The sequence below is a fragment of the Prunus mume genome, linkage group LG8 (genome assembly GCF_029339155.1).
Source record: "Prunus mume cultivar Tortuosa linkage group LG8, ASM2933915v1, whole genome shotgun sequence".
In the NCBI taxonomy this organism is placed as follows: Eukaryota; Viridiplantae; Streptophyta; class Magnoliopsida; order Rosales; family Rosaceae; genus Prunus; species Prunus mume.
Window position 1 is genome coordinate 8,387,030 of NC_142705.1, and position 24,015 is coordinate 8,411,044.

The 24,015-nt window shown below is 37.1% G+C and overlaps 7 protein-coding genes across 7 annotated transcripts; 5 read left to right on the forward strand and 2 right to left on the reverse strand.

Annotated features, from left to right (window-relative positions):
- The first annotated feature begins 433 nt into the window (after positions 1-433).
- Positions 434-1,431, forward strand: LOC148914651 (uncharacterized). The gene is made up of 2 exons (XM_089043563.1): positions 434-903; positions 1,014-1,431. Exons 1-2 carry the CDS (start codon positions 434-436, stop codon positions 1,327-1,329), a joined length of 786 nt encoding a protein of 261 aa, XP_088899689.1. The 3' UTR covers positions 1,330-1,431.
- Positions 1,432-3,466: 2,035 nt separating this feature from the next.
- On the forward strand, positions 3,467-5,761 carry RTNLB13 (Reticulan like protein B13). The gene is made up of 3 exons (XM_008243333.2): positions 3,467-3,711; positions 3,818-4,029; positions 5,369-5,761. Exons 1-3 carry the CDS (start codon positions 3,518-3,520, stop codon positions 5,548-5,550), a joined length of 588 nt encoding a protein of 195 aa, XP_008241555.2. The 5' UTR covers positions 3,467-3,517; the 3' UTR covers positions 5,551-5,761.
- A 2,416-nt stretch (positions 5,762-8,177) lies between these two features.
- On the forward strand, positions 8,178-9,077 carry LOC148914652 (uncharacterized). The gene is made up of 2 exons (XM_089043266.1): positions 8,178-8,650; positions 8,738-9,077. Exons 1-2 carry the CDS (start codon positions 8,178-8,180, stop codon positions 9,075-9,077), a joined length of 813 nt encoding a protein of 270 aa, XP_088899392.1.
- Positions 9,078-11,374: 2,297 nt separating this feature from the next.
- LOC148914653 (RPW8-like protein 1) lies at positions 11,375-11,962 on the forward strand. Its single transcript, XM_089043267.1, has one exon. The coding sequence runs from the start codon at positions 11,375-11,377 to the stop codon at positions 11,960-11,962; it is 588 nt and encodes a 195-aa protein (XP_088899393.1).
- Positions 11,963-12,821: 859 nt separating this feature from the next.
- Positions 12,822-14,069, reverse strand: LOC103339969 (2-alkenal reductase (NADP(+)-dependent)-like). The gene has a single exon (XM_008243332.3). The coding sequence runs from the start codon at positions 14,043-14,045 to the stop codon at positions 12,966-12,968; it is 1,080 nt and encodes a 359-aa protein (XP_008241554.3). The 5' UTR covers positions 14,046-14,069; the 3' UTR covers positions 12,822-12,965.
- Positions 14,070-17,267: 3,198 nt separating this feature from the next.
- Positions 17,268-19,580, reverse strand: LOC103339966 (Pentatricopeptide repeat (PPR) superfamily protein). The gene has a single exon (XM_008243331.3). It carries the CDS (start codon positions 19,395-19,397, stop codon positions 17,322-17,324), a length of 2,076 nt encoding a protein of 691 aa, XP_008241553.3. The 5' UTR covers positions 19,398-19,580; the 3' UTR covers positions 17,268-17,321.
- A 650-nt stretch (positions 19,581-20,230) lies between these two features.
- On the forward strand, positions 20,231-23,725 carry LOC103339965 (putative disease resistance protein At5g66900). The gene is made up of 5 exons (XM_008243330.3): positions 20,231-21,012; positions 21,147-21,490; positions 21,824-22,182; positions 22,322-22,536; positions 22,705-23,725. The coding sequence occupies exons 1-5, from the start codon at positions 20,376-20,378 to the stop codon at positions 23,532-23,534; spliced, it is 2,385 nt and encodes a 794-aa protein (XP_008241552.3). The 5' UTR covers positions 20,231-20,375; the 3' UTR covers positions 23,535-23,725.
- The last annotated feature ends 290 nt before the right edge of the window (positions 23,726-24,015 follow it).

Below are 24,015 nucleotides of genomic sequence, written 5' to 3' on the forward strand. Positions count from 1 at the left end.
GATACATACATTGATCAATGCCCACGATCACTTTTAACAATAAGTTTAGGTTCTATAATTTACTAAGCACGTCTCGAACAGTTAGGACCAAAATGATTCCAATGAAAGTTGAAAAACGCTAAATTTTTTGTATTGATCCACTTGCCGTACGACTTCTATAAAGTCAAAATGGAGATGTTTTATGAAGCTCAAGTTGAATAAATCAATGTATATATAAGATATGCCTTTTGTAAAAGCTGTTGAAGTAGTGATTTTGGGGGTTTGCCCCCCTAGACCTAGTTCATCAATAAAAAATAAAATAAAAAATGCTGTTGAAGTACCTAACATGCAAAATTTTCTAATTTGGACCAGGCAATGGCGTTGTTCTCTTGCCTTATATAATTGATTTTCCTGTTAGGCTGAAATCATTACTAATCTCTTTGGAGAATCTAAAATGGCAGGAGTAGAGACTATTCTTGGTGCTGCAATTTCGGAGCTGGTTGGTCTCCTTAAAACAACAATCCAGAAACTTAAAGATTGTCCAGCCTTGCTTAAAAATCTGGATGCTACCCTAGTGTCTTTGTATCCATTGATACAAGAGATGGAGAACCTAAACAGGTACTTGGGTCGCCCAAAGGAGGAAATAGAGAGTCTGAAAACACAAGTCGATGCCGGTATAAAGTGCGTTCTCGTAATCTCCAAGTCGAAGAAGGGCAAGTACATATTGAACATGTCTCATCAACGCCAACTTTCTAAATTGGATGAGTCTCTCAAAGGACTCTATGAGAAACTGGCGGCGCAGACAGCAAGGAATGGGATGGAGACCTTGCTTTGCACAAGGATGATTTTTGGTTTGGTGGTGGTCATTGCTCTTGTTGCTTTGTTGTTGCTTTGGAGCAACGGGCTTATTAGGCTTCACACAAAGTAAGCATTTCATTTAAAGGATACCAAGCTAATTTTTTGATTTAGGTTTTTAATTAATTTCTTGTGCAACGAAACGAATTGAACTGAGTAGAGATGTTTCTTGTTTACAGGGAGTCTCCAGGTTTGAAAATCACAGAGAAGTCACTTGTGAATATGGACAAAGCCAGCACCATTCGAGTGAACCATGCAGAAAGAAACTGGTTGGCATCTGTCTTTGCTGGTGGGTCATGGTTACTCTACAAACTCTTCCGAGGCGGACTTTCTACTTTCCTAAACTTGCTTGGGGCGTTTTTCTGGTTATGTATTTTTTTTGGTCTGGCCATCTTAGCACATTATATATGCATGAGCATAAAGTCGAGTTGGGGGTGGGTTAAGGACTCTATCTCTATGAATATTGGATTGGATTGGATAGCACATCAAATTTGAGGTATATATTGAAGGAGGAAATGAAGGCATATGTGAATGATATTTTATTTTGGGGGGAAATAAGGATAAGTTATAAGGTGTATCCTACAGTTTTGTAGGGATTGGATAATAAGATAAGTTTTCTTCTTAAGTAATTTATCTTCTATCTTCAAATTGGACAAAGTTTCTTCATTTCTTCTTGCAATTTGCCTTCAATTTAGTAAGTTATCCAATTGAATCTAATCCTAAGCATAACGAGCTCATTAAGGCATTGTCCAAGGTTTGATAGTCAGAGATGGGTGTAAAGAATTCCACTTTAGGATACCTAACCATTGTGTTACAATAAGGACTTGAGCGATTAATTGTTCGGATACACCATTTTTGTGATTACACAGTTTTCAGCCAAGTCCATAGTCTGTCAAATTGTTGTGCCCTAACTTTTGTACATGCTGTCTTGGAGGTGGATCTGGCATTTATAAGTGAAATTTTAAAAAGCATAATAAAAAGAGCCATAATATTGATAAGAATAAGCATATGCATATACACATGACGTTAAGATAAAAATTTCTTCATTGGCTAAATAATAAAAAAAATTTGTGGATATTTCTATGGACAGCATGAGAGCCTTTCCTCTTTTATATGATTAATTGGTATTTTTATCCATGTATGCATGATCCTCTTTTAAGTGTTTATTAGGAAGCTATTACACAATAAAACTAGCTATTGAATAACGATGATCAAAACTGTCGGGCTTGTTTGGTACATCGACTGTACTGATTAATTTTTGTCGGATAGTATTAATATGTTTCGGAGAGTACTGATTGTTTATCTATAATATTATTAGGCGTTTAGTGTTGTTCTGGATAAATAGTTTGACTAAGTTATACTGTGTTTGGTGCTGTTCCGGATAATATCAGATGACTATTTAAAAAAAATATTCTTTGATAATTTAATGAAAATTTAAATTCATAGGGAAATGGAGTAATTTAGTGGGAATTTAAAAGTTTTAATTTACCTGTTGCTTCTTGCCATTAATCCCATATATGATATATCCATCCATCATCGTGAATTTGCCTAAATAAGTTTTAGTTAACTAAAATTTAATTTCCAGCATTCACCAAATTAAATCTAACTATCTACTCATCCACTAAACTGAAGCTTGAATTTTGGAAAACTGAATTATAAACCAAACTCATCCAAACTCATCCACTGCCCAGCAACCAAACCCAAGCTTTTTGGTTGCTCTCTGAAATATTGAGTTTCAATTCAATGCAAAACATAGACAAATAAATAATTCCACGATGCAATTACATTCCTAACCTAATTTCCACAAAAATAAAAATTGTAACATAATTTCCACAAAATTTAATAAAAGAGGAAATATATAAAGAAAGAGAAGATGAAGACATGATAAGTGAGAAGAAGCATAATAGAATTTTTCACGTGAACGTGTGTGTTTTTTTGTCCTTAACCATATAATTAAGAGTGTATTATCTAAACGGGGTTGTGTGAGTTGTATTATTTAGTCAGCTAAAGAGAGTATTAAAAGCTCAACCCGTTTAAAATAGTCAAGTAATTAAATAATACAAGTTGACACCAAACAATTGTCATAGACTATTTACTCAAATCTAGAGAGTCTAATACGATGTACCAAACAAGCCCTAAAAGTTTAATTTCAATAGCTCCTTTATTTGCAAGTGTTGCTTGGGAAGTGATATACAATAATTTCTGAAGTATTCTTGACTCTTGAGCTCATCGCATAGCGTTGTTACAAATTGTTAAAAGTGCTTATGAGTTATAAAAATATGTATTTTTGAAGAAGCACTTTCCAAATAGCTTCCAATTGGGGGGCTATAAAAAAGTCCACTAGGAATATGAATGTAATGGGTTGGGCTTGATGAAATCCTCCTTGGGTTAACAATCAAACAAGAGGTAAGCCTTTTCCTCTCCTGGAACCGTATGCGCTGTTGTGTGCTCCAACAGTCCAAGGCTCCACGCAAGAAGTGACCACAAATGGAGAAGGCTTGCATGGTTTCCACGTTTCCAATACTCGGATCCATACGTGTAAGCCCAAAAACCAATCACCCTTTAAGCATATCTCAACTAACCGCTTCAAAATCAATCTTTCAAAATTAGCGTGTCCTGCTCCTCATCTTCATCTTCATCTTCAGCTTGAGCTTTGCTCCAATCATCAACATCTATCACCAACATGTCTGATACTTTGAGTGATATAATCCTGTGGAGGAAGAAGAGGCAGAGTTTGCTGACTCTTTTGACAGCAACAACAACATGGGTTTTACTCCAAGTCTACCAATTCAACTTCCTCACTCTGATTTCATACCTGGCCATGTTTATTGTTGCTTCGTTGTTCCTTTCAGGCAACTTGCTCAGGCTTCTTGGCAAGTAAGTGAGCTAAGCTCCCCTGCTTTCTAAGATCCCCTGTTCTTGTTCTTTTTATAATACTTGTGTTGTGTAACGAGTTTTGCATTTTAATTTGCCTTATTTTCAGAGGGCCTCCAGACTTGTCAAGAGTGGGAATTTCGGAGAAGTCAGCTTCGGAGATGGGCAATACCATTCAAGTATGGGTTGAAGAGGGAATTCGATGGATGTTTTGGGTTGCTGCAGAGAGAGAATGGTTTGTATTTGTTGGAACTGTGTCTGGTTTGTTGCTAGTCTCCCGTGTAGCGACATCCGTCGATCTTCTTACCCTTCTATATATAGGTAATGACTAATAAAAAGGAAACTCCTTGACTTGCCAAACTAATTTCATGTCTGGTCCGATTAGTGTCACAAAATTTGTTCCATTGTATGTTAACAAACACGTCAATTGATTTAATTTGGGTTAAATGCTCTAATTAACGTAATTTTCATGTTATCTGAGTTAGTGTTAAACTTAAGTGTATGTTGTTGTGTTGGTCGCATGGGTTCGAAGTCGTTCACATGTTACTGTTAGGTTATCCATATTAATAATTACTCACATTTCCCTTCACACAATGATGTATAACCTAAAACGTGGATTGCACAAATATATTTAATTCAATATTTCTCTATGGAATTCTGTGGATTGCCTCTTTTAAGTGAATAATTAGCCAATGGTTAATCAACAAATTTGGACTAAGGACGTTCAGTGGTTACACAACTAATTTGGTTTCTTCTTTGTTTCTTTGCTTACTGTTTTACATGTAAACGAAGAAGAAATTGCTTCAGAAGTATATATCTTAGTATACAATAAAGCTTAATACGAAAGGAATTTTTTTGTGTGGTTAATTTATTCTTTTTGGTTTAAACATAATAATTTTATTCTAACAAAGTAAAAGTACATGAATCATAAATATATATATATATATATTCAGGTCCATACATAGTCATATAGCTTCTAACATTCAACAAAACAACCTACTCTTTGGCAATAGTTCTCAAGTAGCTTTTTTAGGGCCGAAAGGTGCTCATTAAACCAATAAAGAGAATCAACAAACCACCTAACAAAAGATAGAGGCCAAGCCCCAACAACAATGTGAGAAAGGAAAAGCGACAGCAAAACTCAATAGAGACTGGAAGATAGGTTTAGGGTGGGAAAAAAAGTTTGCTGGATAGGAAAAAATAGTAAGAAAAATTCATGAATCTGATTACATTTTCAAATTCTCATGCTTCTCTCTTCTTGGTCACCATCAATCTGAAAGACAAAGATCGAAATAGAGTGGTTTGTATTTGTTGGAACTATCTCTGGTTTGTGGCTACTCTCCTGTGTAGTAAGATCCGTTGATCTTCTTTTCCTTCTATTGTAATGACTAATAAAAAGGAAACTCACTTACCTAACTAATTTCATGTGTAGTTTGAATTCACAGTTTGATAAGATAAGTTAAAAGACACAATAATATCAGTTAGTGTCACAAAATTTGTTCCTTTGTATGTTAACAAACATGTTAGTACATGCTTTATTTGTAACAAATAATGAAATCATGATAGACTTTGGATTTTGAATAAACGGTACACAGAAAATGCGAAAATTTGACAACCCTAGCAATACTAGTTTGTATAATTTGGGTGGTTTTGCATGTAGGTATTGTCACGGGCATGACAGTTCCAGCAATGTATGTCAAGTACCAGGACAAGATAAAGAGGGGTGAGGAGAAGTTAAAGGCACAATTGAAAAGGTATTACGACACGGTTGATGAGAAGGTAGTGAAGAAGTTACAGAACAAGGTGACAGTCAGGGAAGAGAAGGAGAAGAAGGTCGAGTAGCTGCCTATAATTTGCATGCCTTGCTTGGAAATTAATTACATGTAAAATTTCTGGAGTATGTATCTTGACCTTGTGAGCAAGCTTAGTTGTAAATTGTGGATCACTCATTGATCAAGCCCATGCCTTGATCTTGTGTATTCTATATATGGTATACCCGTGTAGTTATATTTCACGAAAAATAAATCAAACAAATAATGCTTCCTGTTTCCCATATGCCTCACTCCTCACACTTGTTTACCTTCTCTCATTCATAACCTCTGTGTAAATTGTAATTTCCAAATTTCCCCGTTACCCATTATTTCGATTTCTTGCACTACACTCTAGTTGGGAAGTGAAGGAGAAGGAGGAGGTTCAGTTGCTTGGAAAGTTTCATGCATTAACCATTTTCCTTTTCTCTTGAAGTCTTGACCTTGTCAGCAATTTAGTTGTATACATGTAGTCAAAATTTTTCTAGGTCAAGTCCTGGTTTTGATCTTGTCTGTTAGTATGAAAATTGTATTGTCATTTCCTAGACTCTAGCATAGGTGGGAAATTAGTGTGTGAATATCTTTTATTGGAAGTTTTGACTCAACACATATATATTAAATATAAAATAGAGTTTGAAATGAATTAATGTAGTGAAAGCCATGCAATAAGATTTATTTGATAAGGTAAGATATACTAGTTGATACAAATATCACGTGACTTGCCATGCAAAATAAAGAAATATATACTTTTGAATTTCATTGTTGATGTTTGATTGGCCATATGAAGACACCAGTCAAATTCCAGCCAAATTAATAAAGTTCCAACAAAAAAGGAAGAAACAAAAATATTATAGGAATTTGTCAAGTGTGAAAACCGCATTGATTTGTCTAGTGTCAAATTATATGCACGTAAATTTTCCGCAACATTCTTGTGGAAAGGAGAGGAATCTCAAGCCATCGCCAGGAAGCTTCTTCAGATATTTGGTATGGAGTTTCTCTTTCTGTGTATGCAAGGCAACTACCTCTCGGAAATTCCTTTCGAAAATTCAATATTGGCAATTTGGTGTTCACGTAAAATTTTTGGCGGACTTTTATTTTTTTGGTATTTTTTTACTAAAAAATATTTCAGAGCTATTATTTCCCTTTACACAAATACATATATTTCCCCGAAACATAAGCTATATTTTGCACATTGTGCAGGTAGTTTTGCAAGTATTATTTAGCGAAATTTAGAAAATGTCATAACCAAAATAAAGTCACCGACTGTATCGCAACACTTTCCCAGAACAAAGTATGTAAAGATATGAAGACGACAGGAAGTTTGGTTTCAGCAAAACAACAAATTTCTCAAACAAAACAATCAATTTAAAGTAGGCCTCTCCGCACGCGCTTTCGCATTTCGAAAAGGCTTTTTAAAAAAATATTTACGTTTATTTTAGAATTAAAAAAGATAATGGGTAGTTGTGTTTCACAAAAATAGGATCAATTATCTGATTTTTCTATTAATTTTAATTTTTTTAATAATGAAAATTTATCCTATTATCCTCATTTAATTAATAATTTCAATTTTTAATGTTTGCATTAACTAATGACATTTTCTGGTATTTTGAATGTTTTACCATTCTCTACCTTTTGCTTTATATATATAGATTATCGTTTGTATAAAGTAAAAATAAAAATTAAATTCTTATTGTAGGCAAAATTACGCTTTGATCCGTAAGTTTGAGGGTTTTTCACATGGCTAGACTTTATGTTTAAAAATTATAGTAATGATACTTGTTACCTTTTTTACTAGCTATTAGCCGAAGTTGTTAACTCCCGTCTGTAATCTCCAAGAAAAAAAAAATCTGTAGTGGCTATGACACGAATTGATCACATGTTGCCAAGTCAGAGCCATTTCAGATTTGTCTTTAAATTAGCGGATGGAATGGCAATTTGGGCTTAATTAAGATTGAAAAAGTTGACAAACTGCAAAAATTAATATTAATCAAGGCAACAATATTAGGGTTTGGATGTCCCATAATTGAGCCAAAAAAGCTACTAGTCATAAAGGACCATTATAATGATGGAGCAATTTAATATAAAATTTAAAACAATATGATGTGTTTCTAGTAACGATCACGCTTGATTGAAGAAATTCTGATCATTTTTAACATGTATATATAATTAAGTTTAGATTTTACTAATAATTTACCAAACACGTGTCTCGAAATGATTCCCATGAAAGTTGAAAGATGAAAATATAATTTTAATGTTAATCCATTCGCCCAACAATTTAAAAAGCAAAATGAAGTTATTTTAAATTAAGACACAAGGCCATAGTGTAGCATGACAGTACAGTCATGTGGTATAATTTGTCCACGTTTTATAATATAAGTAGATATTTATTGATACTATTGTCTAAAAGAGTAAATATCAACTCTATTGTCCACCCATATTCTAAGTACAAGTTATACCACGTGACCATATCTAATTCTACTTTATAATTTCTTCTCGAACTGGGTGGGAGGCTGTCCAAGTGGAGAGAAATTGCCTCTTCGTTTCAAAAGTCGCATGCAGAAGTTTCCAATTTGGACCAGAAAAATAGAGGCAATGGTTCGACCTTATAATTAAGTGTTCGAGTTAGACTGAAATAATTACTACCCCTTTGGAGGATCGAAAATGGCAGGAGTAGGAGAGGTTTTTCTAGGTGCTGCAGTTTCGGAGCTGGTCGGTTTCGTTAAAAAGGCGATCAAGAAACATAAAGATTGTCCAGCCTTGCTCAGAAAGCTGGATGCTACCCTAGGGTCTTTACAGCCATTGATACAAGAGATGGAGAAGCTAAACAGGTACTTGGGTCGCCCGAAGGAAGAAATAGAGAGTCTGGAAAGACAAGTTCACGAGGGTATAACGTGCGTTCGCAACATCTACAAGTCGAAGAGGGGCAAGTACATATGGAGCGTGCCTCATCAACACAAACTTTCTGAATTAGATGCGTCTCTCAAAGGACTCTATGAAAAACTGGGGGCGCAGACAGCAAGGAATGGGATGGAAACCTTGCTTTGCACAAGGATGATCTTTGTTTTGTTGCTGGTCATAGCTCTTGGTGCTTTATTGTTGCTTTGGAGCAACGGGCTCATTAGGCTTCGTTCAAAGTAAGGATTGTTTTTGTGTTTTTGTTTTAAAATTAATTTATTGTGCAAGGTAATTGAACTGAGTAGAGAGAAGTTTCTTGTTTACAGGAAGTCTCCAAAGTTGCTAGGTTTGAAAATCACAGAGAAGTTACCCCTTGCCGCTATGAAGATGGACAAAGCGATAACCAGTCCAGTGCGCAATGCAGAGCGAAAATGGTTTGTATCTGCGGTTGCCGGTGGTTTATGGTTCCTCTACAAATTCTGCCAGGAGGGACTTTTATGTTTGCTAAACTTGCTTGGAGCGTTGTTGTGGGCATGTGGTTTTTTCGGCCTAGCACTTTTAGCAATTAATCTGATTCTCCATATATGTCTGAACATAAAGTCGAGTTGGGAGTGGGTGAAGGCACAATCCAAGAGGCATATTAAGGCATTGTCCAAGGATTGGTAGTCGGTTTTGAGTGTATAGAATCCCATGTTAGGATACTTAATCATTGTGTTCAAGTAACAACTTGAGTCGATCCATTCATTGTCAATTGATTTAATTTGGGTTAAATGCTCTAATTAGCGTAATATGTTATTGGAGTTAGCGTTTAACTTAGTGTTGTTGTGTTGGTCGCATGTGTTCTAAGTCGTTCACATGTTACTGTTACGTTATTCATGTTAATAATTACTCGCATTTCCCTTCACATAATGATGTATAACCTTAAACGTGGATTGCACAAATATATTTAATTCAATATTTCTCTCTGGAACTGTGGATTGCAAGTATTTTTTATGACTAATATTATGCTCTTTTAAGTGAATAATTAGCTAATGGTTAATACGTCTGAACCAAAGGTTAATCGACTAATTTGGACTAAGGACGTTCAGTAGTTACATAGCATGCGTTACTAGGAAACTGGTTTTGTACAATATTTTCTTGAGCATTGTTGACCTGCTGGAATAGCTTGAGTCGGTGAATGGTCTTTTTCTTCTTTTTGTTTCTTTGTTTTTCCTTCCATCCACGCGGTGTGTCTATTGTTTTCTTTTTGTTTCTTCTTTGTTTCTACTGTTTTACATGTAAACGAAGAAGAAATTGCTTCAGAAGTATTAGATCATTAAGTCGATACCTTATGATATTATCTTTCTGAGGGCCGCCCTGAGTTTAGGCGATAAATTAATTGAGGCCCCTTTCTAAGTATACAATAAAGATTAATACGAAAGGAATTTTTTTGGGGTTAATTTATTCTTTTTCGTTTAAACATAATAATTTCATTCTAATAAAGCAAAAGTACATGAATCATAAAAAACATAAATCATATATTTAGGTCCATACTTTGTCATATAGCTTCTAACATTCAACAAAAACAACCTATTCTTTGACAATAGTTCTCAAGTAGATTTTTTGGGCCGAAAGGTTCTCATTAAACCAATATAGAGAATTAACAAACCACCTAACAAAAGATAAGAGGCCAAACCCAACAACAATGTGAGCAAGGAAAAGCAAGAGCAAAACTCAATAGAGACTTGCTGGATAGGAAAAAATAGTTAGAAAAATTCATAAATCTAATTACATTTTCAAATTCTCAAGCTTCTCTCTCTCTTCTTGGTCACCATCAATATGAAAGACAGGGATCAAAAGAGAGTGGTTTGTATTTGTTGGAACTATCTCTGGTTTGTGGCTACCCTTCCGTGTAGCAAGATCCATCGATCTTCTTACCCTTCAATATATAGGTAATGACTAATAAAAAGGAAACTCACTTATCTAATTAATTTCATGTTCTGAATTCACAATCTGATAAGATAAGTTAAAAGACACAATATAATATAAGTTAGTGTCACAAAATTTGTTCCTTTGTATGTTAACAAACATTTTAGTACGTGCTTTATTCGTAATAAATAATGAAATCATGATAGACTTGGAATAAATGGTACACAGAGAATGCGAAAATTTGATGTAGGTATTGTCACGGGCATGACAGTTCCAGCAATGTATGTCAAGTACCAGGACAAGATAGAGAGAGGCGAGGAGAAATTAAAGGCACAATTGAAAAGGTATTACGACATGTTTGGTGAGAAGGTAGTGAAGAAGATACAGAACAAGGTGACAGTCGGGGAAGAGAATGAGAAGAAGGTCGAGTAGCTGCTTATAATTTGCATGCCTTGCTTGCAAATTAATTGCATGTAAAATTTCTCGATTAGGTATCTTGACCTTGTGAGCAAGCTTAGTTGTAAATTGTGGACTACTCATTGATCAAGCCCATGCCTTGATCTTGTGATAGTATACCCGTGTAGTTTCACCAAAAATAAATCAAACAAATATTGCTTCCTGTTTCCTCTGTATAAATTGTAATTTCCCAATTCCCCGTTACCCATTATATTCGATTTCTTGCACTACACTCAAGTTGAGGGAAGTGAAGGAGAAGGTTCAGTAGCTAGCTACTTAATTTGATGCGTTGCTTGGAAAGTTTCATGCATTTTACAATTTTCCATTTCTCTTTTGGAGTCTTGACCATGTCAGCAATTTAGTTGTATACGTAGCATGTAGTCAAATTTCTTCTGGGTGAAGTCCTGGCTTTGATCTTGTCTTTTCCGTGCGGTATTAGACCAAGTCCATGCCAGCTTGATCTTGTCTTTCCAATAGTTATATGTGTAAGTAATATATATAGCCTACCAAAAACACTCCTATAAATGACACAAGCATTGCTCCCTCATTTCTCATACTCATTAATGCTGGTTCTTCTTTAAAAAAAAAAGGTACTAACTATGGAAAAAATCCTTATAGAGGCTACTATAGGACGCGCATTAGAGGCGCTACTAGGAGCTGTTTCACAAGCAAGGGAGAGAGCACACATGTATGAGTCTATTCTTGCACAACTAGAATTCACAATTCAAACCATCACTCCAAAAATTAGTGAAATTGATCGTCTTTCTGAAGAAGATTTCCCAGACGATGTCATTTACCGAATACGTCTACAGCTGATTCAAGGCAGGGAACTAGTCGATAAGTGCTCGAATGCGGGTTGCTGCAACTTATGGAAGAGCCAAATGTACTATAAGAAGCTCCAAGAGTTGGATGACTCTCTTCGGAGGCTGATTACTATTGATTTGCAAGTTAAGGTGGCACTGGATGTTATAAGGATTTCAACTGAGATGAAGGAATTGTGTAGGAGATGGGATCAAAAGAATCAAATGGATGTGCATGGGGATGGCAGGGGATGGATTTTTAACATAAGTGGAAGTAAGGTTTTGGGTAAGTTTTCTGGATTGAAGAGGCTTGTGCAGACTGTGCAGTCAGCAGCACCAAAGCGAATCCTTATGAATTTGGTGACATGTGGGGCTATCACAGAATAAATCTATATAGCAGCTTCTGTCCCAAAAACTATGGATTGAATATTGTGTAAAGTTAGTGTTCTGGATGCTTGATGTTGGTGTTAACTGATGCAAATCAAATCCCTTCAATGCAATTGGAGGGAACCAAAAGTCAAGGGGACCTTCGAAATTCCCTTTTTTTTTTTTAATAGCCAACATGCTGTACTTTAACTATTGGAACAACCCTATTAAAAAAGACAATTTGAATGTTATGTACTAGATCCATCTTAACTGAGTAACTAATCTAAACTGAGTAACTTTTCAAGATGACAGTCACACTGTTACGTAGTGTTATCAATTCATTCATATTGTAACACGTGTATTTATTTATTAATAATATATCATTTTCCTATGAAATATGAACCATGCTGTCTATCCATATTTTAACACCACATGACTATTTGACTGTAACTCTCTAGATTTTCTGTGTCTACTGAATTTTAAGTCTATCAACATTTGGTATTTCGGGTTCAGATACATTTACTGGTTAGAATATAGGTATCCAATACCTTATTTTCTTCTATCTTACTCGTTAGCAAATAAAATGAAAACTTGAATCTATGATTTTGACACATATATATGTCACGAAAACTTAACTGGATGTTAAAAGGATTTTGGCTGAGATGAAGGCCCTGTGTAGGAGATGGGATCAACTGAACTTTCATCAATGGGGAAGTAAAGTTCTAAGTAAGGTTTCTGGATTGAAGAGTGCTTGTGCAGACTGTCCAGTCAGCACCAAAGTGAGTTCTCTGATGATTCTGAATTTGGTTACATGTGGTTCTTTGACAGATTAAACAGCAGCTGTTGTCCAAACTCAAAGACATTGGATTGAAAAATAACATAATATTCTATAATTACGAAATTACTATTTAGTTTATTATTATTATTTTATTTGCACTCCAGCACAGGATTGATTGTGTAAACTAGTAGTAAGACAAGGTTCCTTATTCACTTAATATGTATTATTAATATTGCCAGAAGTGTCTTACTCCTTAGCAATACAAACGACCTGCTTACCAACATTGCGGCCATAGAAAATTCCAACAAGAGCAGATGGAGCATTCTCCAGCCCCTGAGCAATATCTTCAACATAGACCAGTTTCCCTTCCTGCAAGTATTTGATACATAACTCGACCAACTCTGGATACACATGCCCGAAATCGTTTTCAACAAACCCTTTCATCTCGATCTGCTTCGTGATCAGGCTAAACATATTGCGTACACCCTCTGGTTTCTCAATATTGTATTGAGAAATCATGCCACAGAGTGCAATCCGGCCATGAACTTTCATGTGCAAGATAACTTCATCAAGCATGTGACCGCCCACATTGTCAAAGTAAATGTCAATGCCTTGCGGGAAGTACCTTCTTAATGCCGAACCCAAATCATGCTCCTCTTTGTAGTTAAATGCTTCATCAAATCCCATCTTGTGCTTTAAGAGATCAACCTTCTCTTTAGTGCTGGCACTTCCAACAACATAGCAACCCATAAGTTTGGCAAATTGACCAACAAGTTGACCAACTCCTCCTGATGCAGAAGAAACATACACACAATCCCCTTCTTTGGGATAGCATATTTTGTGAAATCCAGCATAAGCAGCAATTCCTGGCATGCCCAGAATGCCTGCATAGTATGAGAGGGGTACGTCGGTAAAATTGATCTTGTTTAGGCTATCAGGGGTAGTGATCAAAGTGTACTCTTCCCATCCAATCATGCCCCAAACAAAGTCACCTTCTTTGAAGCTTGGATGTGTGGACTCTATGACTTTGGACACGCCATATCCCACAACGACAGAGCCAGAGGTGAAGGACTGGACAATAGTCCCAGAATGGGAGATATGATCGGACATGCGGTGGCGCATGTAAGGATCACAGGAAAGGTATAGGTTCTTTAGAAGAACAGCAGATGATGTGGAACCATGGGAAAGGGTGCAACTGGTTGTAGAGGATCGCAATCCAAAGTCACTCTCTTTTGGGTACCCAGTTACATAGTGACTCAGGACAATCTGTTTGTTGGGAATGAGCTTCTTCATCATTGTCTTCTTCTCTTCCTCTCCCTTGTTCATCTTTATTGTTTCTAGCTTCCTAATTTCCTCCCAGGATATGAAGGTATGCATGTGGGTGGGTAAAGCAAGTAAAGAGTGCGTTAGGTGTAGCAAGAGGGTGGGTGAAGTGAAAGAATTAATGATAGAGTGTAAGAGCACTTCCACCGCAAGGGTTTAGCCCAGGCAGGCAGGAGGGGCCTAAGGAAGCTCCAGCTCGGGCAAGGCGTGGGACCCATGAGTCCAGTCAAGCCCATGGGGAGATCTGGCCCGTCCGCCTTCGGGCAGCTGGCGTCAGCTCAAGATATTTAATTTTTTTTTATCAGCATTGTTAGAAACCAAAGGCTACAAGCTAGGGGTGCAGACGGTATTGAGCATTATCGATACCGGAAATTGAATCAGTGCAGACGGTATTATGGTGCATCGTACAATCGTATCGGTACCATTTCGGTACCAAAATGATACAACTAAAAAAATGAACTAATTCAATATTCAACACCAAAATAAGTTATGCTTAAGTTACAAATTCAAATATTCAACATATTCAATATCCATCAACATTTTCAACATTCAATATCCATTAACATATTCAATATCCAAATCCTAATCAACATATTCAATATCCATCAACATATTCAATATCCAAATCAACCAAATCAATATTTATCCGTCAACATATTCATCAAATCCAAATGGTTCATGCATTATGGCTTACAAACCAAAAGAGTTAAACTTATGCCTTATGGCTTACAAAAATACAAACACAATCCAAACATAAATGACAAAAGCGTTTGAGAAATTGAAAGGCAAGCGAGAGAATGAAAAAAAAAAATTATATTTCAATAGAGTACTATTCGGTACGGTACGGTATTGACCGGTATCAAAATCTTGATACCGCTACCTTACCATACTCGATTGGTACGGACGAATATCCGGTACCAAATAAAACGGTATGAAATCGTGCACGGTGCGGTTAGGGTACGGTTTCGGTATTTCGGTTTAAGATGCCCACCCCTACTACAAGCCATGTGACTTCTTTTGGAGGCTTTGATATGAAAATCTGCTCAATCCAACGGCTGCTCATTTTTTGGCTAAAAAAATTTGAAAAAAAAAAATCGAACAAATTTGAAAAAAATATCAAAAAATTCTGGAAATTTTTTCTATAAATACCTACCAATATTATTCACTTTTCACACTAAATCTTCATACAAATTCTTCTCCTTCCAATAGTTTTCACTTTCCACACCAAAATTCCTACTACTAAATTTCATTTGTGTAAAAATACAAATAGGCTCTTGCATCGAAGCTGGAGGGTCGTGGACAAATGTTCGAAGCGGTCAAAATCTTGGCGACTAGGTAAAAAAAATAATTGCCGTTTTATTCAATTTAATGTCATTTTTGTTGTTGATATTTTCTTGGATTTCCAATTTCATTTTTTAAATAGTTTATTCAAGGCAAAACAAAAAAAAGGAAAACCATTATACGTGGTTCCTCAAGTGAACAATGCCAATAGTCAGTTCCTGTGGTGCGTTTCGTGTCCGAAATAATGACACTATTACGTCATCTGAAGGAAAATATTTCCCCACGTAGTGATCCGGTGGAACCATCTCCGCCAATGATTGAGTCGTTCTTGTACTCGATTGTGTCGGACTATGGGGACCGGAAGTATTTCAATTGTATAATAAATAGTGACACGTGGCAACCAAAAATCTTATCAAAATTAATTGCTTAAGTATTAAAAAAATAGAAAACAAATTAAAGTGAATAATAATTGCATTTATCTTTGTCCATAGAGATGGAAACAAAATTGTAGAGGCTGCTATTATTTACGTGAATAATGACAATCATTGTATAGTCTTTGTCCACATGGATGGAAGTGCTCTAAGAAAGCATGGTATGTCCTTTTTGAGAACTTCTATGTAAAGTCAAGTCATGAGCATTTTCCTTCTGTGTTGTTTTTTGTTTTTGTTGAAAAACTAATGCTTATTTGTTCTACAAAGTTCTAGAAAAGTCAAGAGCTCACAATAAAGAAGTTGCATGGCGGCAAGCAAAATGAATATGGTAGAATATTCTAGAAAAAGTGACAAGTGAATGGAGAGCATGACTACAAACATGTTGTTGGGAGAAAGTGCCCAAGTCGGTGGACCGACGCTAAGTCGCAAACAATCATGTATATAAAATATTCCAACCTACAATGAAATATGGAGAAAACCAATAAACTCCCAACCTATGTGGGAGCTACAAGCTACCCGACCCAAACTAAGTCCTGCATGTGGGGGAGTCAACTAATAGAACTCCCAATCTATGTGGGAGCAAACAAGCTGCCCAAATCTAAGCTAACCACCACAACTCCCGATCCAGAAGGGAACTACATGTGAGCTACCCAGCCTATGGAAGAAGATTGAAGACGAGCTCAAGCTAGGGCCAAATAGCCCAAACTAATCTAAGTCAAATGTGGTGGCCAATAAGCCAATAAGCTATGAAGAAGACCAATTAGCCTAACCTTATGTACATTAAGCTATGTACTATTTTCCTCCAATGTAATAAAATCACTTTATTTCAACTATAGTCCTATCGTCCTAAACCCCTTTATCACATCACATAAATCAACAATGGTATCAGAGCATCACAAACACTCGTCACACACCTCCTAAAATTCCAACAATTTTTCATTTGTTCCGTGAATACGAATTGTTCTAGAGTCCTTAAGAAAACTGTATTTTTTCATACGTATTCAGTTCTTTCCTCAAAGTATTAGACCAGGCAAGAGGGCTAAGTACTTTTGCATTACAAGATTGGTAGTATTGTAGTTTCAATAAATAACCATGTGAGTGGCCACAAATAACTTTAAATAAAGGGTAGTATAATGTACCGAGTCTCATAAACTGTAAAGATATGCTTTGAATTTCATTGGTGATGTTTGATTGGCCATATGAGGACGCTTGATGTTGAAAGATGTAGCTGCAAACAGTTCGCAAGTCTGAATGGGTGTTGGTTCCATTCTTCTCATACGATCAAACAATGAAGCCTAATTGATGTTAATACGGCGATTTACCATTGTGGTCTCAAGCAGTTCCCGGCTATTTCCAAGACCTCGTATCGTAGCACACGGATATAGTTCTTTTATTTGAAAAAAATTGGGCCTGGCCCAGGCTAAGAAAAGAAAGGCCAATAATGTAACGAATCCCAAAAGAAAAGAAAAGATATCCAATACAAAAATGTCGATTAGGACCCAATCAGCACCCGAGGAAAATTCCAGATCGCATTCTGTGGTAGGACTCAAAACAATGGTGATTCAAATCACCAATAGTCACGACATGAGCAGTTCCCATCCTCAAAACAATGGAACCGATTTGAATCCCGCACTATTATTTTTCTGTTAGCAATCTTAGAAATAAATTTAATCGCAGTATGACAATCTACACATGTTCTTAAATTCTTAAAAACCTTGATTGGTGTTCCTGGAGGAGTAGAAATGATGCCAAACGCAACTGCAAGCTTCTCACTGTGGTAGGAGAGGTTCTGCTCTTTCTGCTCCTCCTCAACATCATGCAGCACAAAATTTGTGTCAGGGACATACCCTTCTTCCTTCATCCTCTTTGAAAGCTCATGCAAAAAGAAATGTATTTCATCATATCTCAGGTGGGACTTGTCTCCTACTAAGAAAACATGCACCTCCCTCTTGATCTCAATCCAACTCAAACCTGGTTTCTTTATTACCCCTCTTTCATCCATTGTTTTTCTGACCTTTGTTACTTCATCCCACATGCCACCAGTAGCATAAATGTTGGCTAGAGTAATATAAGTAGCAGGATTCTCAGGTTCTATCTCAAACAATGCTTCTGCAGCTCGCTTTGCCAGCTTGAGGTTTCCATGAATTCGACAACCACCAATTAAGGAAGCCCACAAGAACTTATCCGGCTTCATTGGCATTTCATTGATAAAATTCTCAGCCTCTTCAAATCGGCCAGCTCGAGCCAATAAATCAACTACACAGGCATAGTGATCCGCAGTATGTGCTAAACCATGTTTTGCCTTAATTGAATGGAAATATTCAAGTCCTTTTTCAACTAAGCCAGCATGAGTACAAGCGGAAAGAACACCTACAAAAGTAATGTGATCAGGCTTAGTACCTGATTTAAGTAACAATTCAAACAACTGAAGAGCCTCATAAGGTTGACCATTCTGAGCATATCCGACGATCAGGGAAGTCCATGAAACCACATCTGGATGGGGCATCCCTTTAAACACCTTATTTGCATTCACTGTGTTTCCACACTTTGAATACATATGAACAAGGGCACTTGATGCAAACGACAAGGGGTCAAATCCTATCCGTGTCATGTACCCATGAACCTGCTTGCCCAGGTTCTCAGCGGCATGATGAGCGCAGGCATTCAAAACCCCTGCAAAGGTGAACTCATTCGGCCTAATGCCCGACTTCGTCAAGTCCGAGAACAAAGCAAATCCCTCTTCCCTCTTCCCATCCTCAAAATATCTATCAATCATGGCTGTCCACGAAACAACATCTCGATTCACCATCTTATCAAAAATGCGCTTAGCTTCGTCTATACTCCCACATTTTCCATACATATCTGACAAGGCACTCCAAACCACCTCATCCGAGTCCAACCCAGTTCGCATTATATAACCATGAATCTCCTTCCCCAATCTTAAACTCTGGATGGCTGCTGAAGCAGCTAGAGCACTAGACACTGTGAACTTATTAGACTTTGAATTATCGTGCCTTTGCATCGTCCTATACAACTGCAAAGCCTCTTTAGGCCTTTCATGGCGAACATACCCTGATATCATTGCGGTCCAAGAAAAATTATCTTTCTCAGGCATTTCATCAAACAGTTTCCTAGCTTCACCAAGCTGCCCTACTTTGGCATACCCAAAAATCATAGTATTCCAAGAACACAAATCTCTCTCAGACATTTCATCAAAAACCTTCTGGGCATCCACAAGACTCCCACATTTCGCATACAAGTCAATTAAACGATTACAAATGAACAGCCCGGGCATGAACCCAGACACTTTTGTGTGGGCATGGATCAATTTGCCCTGCACAAGAGCTCGTTGTTGAAGACAAAGCTGCAACAGGGTCGAGTATATAGAAGCAGAGGGCCTATCTATTCGGTTGAGCAACTGAACCGCTTCTGCCAAGCGCTTTTGCTCGCAAAGAATGTCTATGGCTTCTTTGAATTTTCCGTCCTTGCACAAGCGGCTTATGAGGCCGTCTTTGGTGTTGGACTTGAAGAAAGTTTTCTCAATTAGAGGTTTGTTTAGTTGGGTTCGGGAAGATGATGAATGGGTTCTGTTAAAGCAAATCAGAGAAAAGGACCTGGAAATTTTGAGAGTCAAGGATTTCATGGTGGCCGTGGTGGAAAGCAAAGTTTGATTCTTTGAAGATACAAGACGACTTCAATTTTTTCGCGCCAAGGGAAAAGCTTTTATGGGCCAAAGTTAATAACATGGTCCAACTTTCGCTAATTGGGTCTCAGAAATTTTTGGGGCAGAGTTGATGAAATGGGCTAAAGTCTTCTTTTGGTTGCAGTAGGTAGGTAAGAAAGAAACCGAACATGAATATATTGGGTTGAGGTAACATCACTGTCTTCAAAAAACAAAAACAAAGCATGTGTTTCTTCATTCTTCCTCTTCCGTGTGTTTTGATTGAAGACTTGGAAGTGAGTCGTCTGTCTGAAGGACAAGGAATGGAGACTGGGTTTAAGGCAGGAAGGTTCTTTGCCGAAAGAGAGAAGAAACCGCGCATTAGTTCATAGCTACTGTTTTTGGTCAATGGAGTTTAAAAACATAGATGCAGGATGGTGGTGGTGGTGGTGGTGGTGGTGGTGGTTCCATCCAATTTCTAGGTGTCATCTCATCAGGTCAAGGGATTCAACGTGCATGTTACTATATTAATATTAAGACATAAATTATATTATACCATGCTGATTAGTTCGGATATTTTGTTTAATATTTGACTAATCAATGCGCTGTAGTTGTTAAAACTTTTGTCCCCAGCTTTCAATGGGATATCAATATTTTTTAGAAGCAGTAGGGTAGGATGCCGCGGAAGTTTTCTTCAAAGCTAAGCATCATGTGCTTGGTCAGTCAACGGGTGGGGTGAGGGGAGGGGGCTAACTCTGAAATTCTGAGCTTCCACTTGTCGGAAGAATCAATTCTCCCTTATCTTGGGTATTTAATTTATCACCAATTACAAATCAAGAGAACATTGAGTTTTTCATACCACTCTGTTCTCTTGTCTTCAACTTCAGATTGAAATTATACGATTTCAAGTTAGTTTTTGGGTTTTGGTGGCGTGGTGGGTTTTGTTGTAAAGAGTCGAGAATGGATCTTTTTGCTGGGGGTGCTGTAGGAACATTGTTTACTGTGCTGTATGAAGTTGTTAAGGATGTGAAGGACAAGACCATGATGTTTAAATCCCTCCTTGGAGATCTCAAATCCACGCTAGATTCTTTGAAACCGCTGATCGAAGACATAGAAAAGTACAACAATTTGATGGATCGTCCAAAGGAGGAACTAGAAAATTTCAAAGAAAAAATGAAGAATGGTGCTGTGCTTGTTCCCAAGTGCTCCACCGTTGGCCGGTGGAATACCTACAAAAAGTATAAATATACCAAAAAGCTTCTTGATTTGGACCAATGTCTGAATAGACTGTTAACCATACTGAACGTTGGGGGAGTAAGGGATGGGAAGGAGACCTTGTATAGGGTAATGAACATTGAAGAGAAAATTGATAAATTGCAAATAAAAGAAGAGGTTGTGTTGCCAAAAAAATTGGACATTAAAGCTTGGTGTGCAGTACCTGAACTTCCACCTGTTACAGTCGGATTGGACGAGCCTTTGAGGGATTTGAAGAAGAAGCTTCTTGAGGACGATGTGTCAAAGCTTGTGCTGACTGCTCAAGGAGGATCCGGGAAAACCACATTGGCAACAAAGTTCTGTCATGATAAGGAAGTCAAAGGTATGATTGCATTTTCTGTTTTATTTGTTCCCTCTATTGGTAAACAGTAACTATTAATACTTGTATTGTATGTTTCTTTGTTTGCACAATGGTACAGATTTATATGACAGATTTCTTATATTGTCTTTTGATAGATAAATTCAACAACAATATCTTCTTTGTCATTGTTTCAAAAAAGCCCAACTTAGACTTTGTTGAAGAAGTAAATCAAAGCATGAATTCAGAGGATGCAAGACAAAATCCTCTGTTGTTGGTCCTGGATGATGTTTGGTTAGGATCCGTATCTCTTCTTCAGAAATTTGATGGACTGAAAAGGCCAAATGACAAGATTTTGGTGACATCAAGATATGAGTTTCCAGGATTTGGTACTCCATATTTTCTAGAATCATTGAATGATAAAGATTCAATGACTCTTTTTCATCATTCAGCATCTCTGGGAAACAGGAGCTCTAGTATTCCAGAAGATCTTCTGAGAAAGGTCATTTCTTACCCTGCAATCTACACCATATATGCTTATTTATGCCTCAAATATTAAAGGGGGAACAAAGTGGGGAAATAATTTTTCATCTTTTGTGCGAAGTACCCATACACACAAATGAATATCCATTTTACCATATCAACCTCCAAATGATCAGTTATGCCTATTTTGCTTGTGAACTAAAACTAAAATAAGAATGAAGAAAAGTAGAAACTAGATAGTCATTTAACCATTTTCTCATCTTCATGAAACCAATGAGTTGTTTTAAGAAACTTGAACATTCGGTCTGCAAGTCAGATAGTAATTCACTTCATTGGAACAATTGAACTGCAGATAGTAGAGCGCTGTAATGGATTTCCACTGGCCATTACAGTGACCGGAAACTCACTTCGAGGACGAGCTACAGAGTTCTGGCGTAAAAGACTGAGAGACTGGTCTAAAAGTTCTATTCTTGATATTGAGACTGAGTTGCTGCTTCGCCTTCAAAGTAGCATAGATGCCTTGGATGAAGAAGATGCTATCATCAAAGAATGTTTCATGGACCTTGGTTCATTTCCTGAAGACCAAAGAATCCCTGCTTCTGCTGTCATTGATATGTGGGCAGAGTTATATGAGCTAGATGAAGACTTTCTGTCCATTACAAACCTCCTCGAGCTCACCACTAGAAGTCTGGCAAATCTTGTGATCACCAGGTATGCAGGGTTCTATATCTCATATGTATAGTATTCTTATTCAAATTTCCATATTCACGAACAATTGCTAACCTTAATTTATAATTGCAATCTGTATGCTGAAGAAATATCTTTTAAGCGACTAATCTTTTATTACCAGGAAGGAGAATATGGAGATGGTGGATGACTACTACATTGAACACTTCGTTACCCAGCATGATATCCTTAGACAGCTGGCTGTCTATAACGCGAAACAAGACCCAATAGAACAGAGAAAAAAACTAATTGTAGACATAAGTGAAGACAATGAACCCAAGTGGTTGACAGAACAGAAGTCTCAACCCATCAAGGCTCGCCTCTTATCTATCTCCTCTGGTTGTTCCATCTCTCTCGCTCTCTTTATTTTTAGAAAATTCAGATGTATGAAATCATGCACACATGCACATGTACCCGAACTCATGACAAGCACACACACTAGGATATGAGGAGAACTTTCATTTCATTTCCCTCCACAGCTCATATCTTGTAGCATATTGTTTGCAGATGGAGTGTTTTCAACAAAATGGCAGAGCATTCAACTACCAGAGGTTGAGGTCCTAGTTTTGAATATTCAGACAAAGAACTATGCCTTGCCTCAATTTGTGGAGAAAATTGACAAATTGAAGGTTCTAATAGTCACAAATTACGGTTCATATCCTGCTGAATTGAGTAATTTTGAGCTACTGGGTTCATCATCAAATCTGAAGAGAATCAGATTAGAGCGCATTTCGATTCCTTCCATAACCAAGAACCCCATACAATTTCTGAGTCTAAAGAAAATTTCTTTATTCATGTGTAACATCGGTCAAGCTTTGAGCAATTGTTCAGTCAAAATTTCAGATGCATTCCCAAATTTAGAGGAAATGAATATTGACTATTGCCATGATTTGGTGGAATTGCCAACCGAGGTCTGTGATCTTATTCATTTAAAGAAGCTCAGCATCACCAACTGCCATAATCTATACGCCTTGCCTGAACGGATTGGGAAGCTGGCCAATTTACAAGTGTTGAGGCTAAGGTCCTGTACAGACTTGGTAAAACTTCCAGGCTCGATGAAGGACCTAAAAAAGTTAAACTTTCTTGACATATCTGATTGCTTCAGCATTAGGGAGTTGCCTGAAGACATTGGTGAAATAAGCAATTTAAGAAATATCAACATGAGACAGTGCTCAAGATTGCAAGAGTTGCCTCTATCAGTTTTTGATCTCGAGCAGTTAGAGGAAGTCATATGTGACGAAGAGACAGGAAGTCTGTGGGAGCCCTTCTTGAACTGTCTCAGAAGCACACGCATAATGGTGGCCAAAGAAAACATCAACCTGAATTGGCTCCACTAGCTTCAATTTTGAGACCTGTCTTTTTCTTACTGAATGTTGGAGCAACTTCTTAATTTTCCTCTCGTGGTTGGAATTTTCTTGTTTGTTTTCTTGATGTTCTTTCAGAACAAGATGAAAATGTGTCTACTGCAAATTGTATTTGAAAGGTCTTCTGTTTTGTGAAATGAAATGAGTGTCTGAGAATTTGTATTTACCAGTTTTTGCTTGTGAATTATTGCATCTTTCGTTTGGTTGCTTCACACAGTTTGTCTTTATCGTTTTTCTTTAGACTTGTCACATTCATTAATGAGAAACAATCTGCAGAAATACAATTTTTTGGGTTGGCCAATACCTGCAGTGTGGTGGGAGAAAAAGTTTCCTGGAAGTGGGGGTGCCAAAGTAAGCATTCTGCGTCAGTATTCCCGGCCAATTAACTCCTGACAGCTGTCAACTACTTTTGACACATCGTATGGAGGGTTATTTTTCAGACCATTCAGACCAT

Bases quoted from the DNA above. Each gene is read 5' to 3' on its own strand.
- LOC148914651 (XM_089043563.1), top strand. From the start codon at position 434: ATGGCAGGAGTAGAGACTATTCTTGGTGCTGCAATTTCGGAGCTGGTT. The intron at 904-1,013 runs GTAAGCATTTCA...TCTTGTTTACAG, and splicing joins CTTATTAGGCTTCACACAAA to GGAGTCTCCAGGTTTGAAAA.
- RTNLB13 (XM_008243333.2), top strand. From the start codon at position 3,518: ATGTCTGATACTTTGAGTGATATAATCCTGTGGAGGAAGAAGAGGCAG. The intron at 3,712-3,817 runs GTAAGTGAGCTA...CCTTATTTTCAG, and splicing joins TTGCTCAGGCTTCTTGGCAA to AGGGCCTCCAGACTTGTCAA. The intron at 4,030-5,368 runs GTAATGACTAAT...TTTTGCATGTAG, and splicing joins TCTTACCCTTCTATATATAG to GTATTGTCACGGGCATGACA.
- LOC148914652 (XM_089043266.1), top strand. From the start codon at position 8,178: ATGGCAGGAGTAGGAGAGGTTTTTCTAGGTGCTGCAGTTTCGGAGCTG. The intron at 8,651-8,737 runs GTAAGGATTGTT...TCTTGTTTACAG, and splicing joins CTCATTAGGCTTCGTTCAAA to GAAGTCTCCAAAGTTGCTAG.
- LOC148914653 (XM_089043267.1), top strand. From the start codon at position 11,375: ATGGAAAAAATCCTTATAGAGGCTACTATAGGACGCGCATTAGAGGCG.
- LOC103339969 (XM_008243332.3), bottom strand. From the start codon at position 14,045: ATGAACAAGGGAGAGGAAGAGAAGAAGACAATGATGAAGAAGCTCATT.
- LOC103339966 (XM_008243331.3), bottom strand. From the start codon at position 19,397: ATGAAATCCTTGACTCTCAAAATTTCCAGGTCCTTTTCTCTGATTTGC.
- LOC103339965 (XM_008243330.3), top strand. From the start codon at position 20,376: ATGGATCTTTTTGCTGGGGGTGCTGTAGGAACATTGTTTACTGTGCTG. The intron at 22,183-22,321 runs GTATGCAGGGTT...TTTTATTACCAG, and splicing joins GCAAATCTTGTGATCACCAG to GAAGGAGAATATGGAGATGG. The intron at 22,537-22,704 runs GTTGTTCCATCT...TATTGTTTGCAG, and splicing joins CCTCTTATCTATCTCCTCTG to ATGGAGTGTTTTCAACAAAA.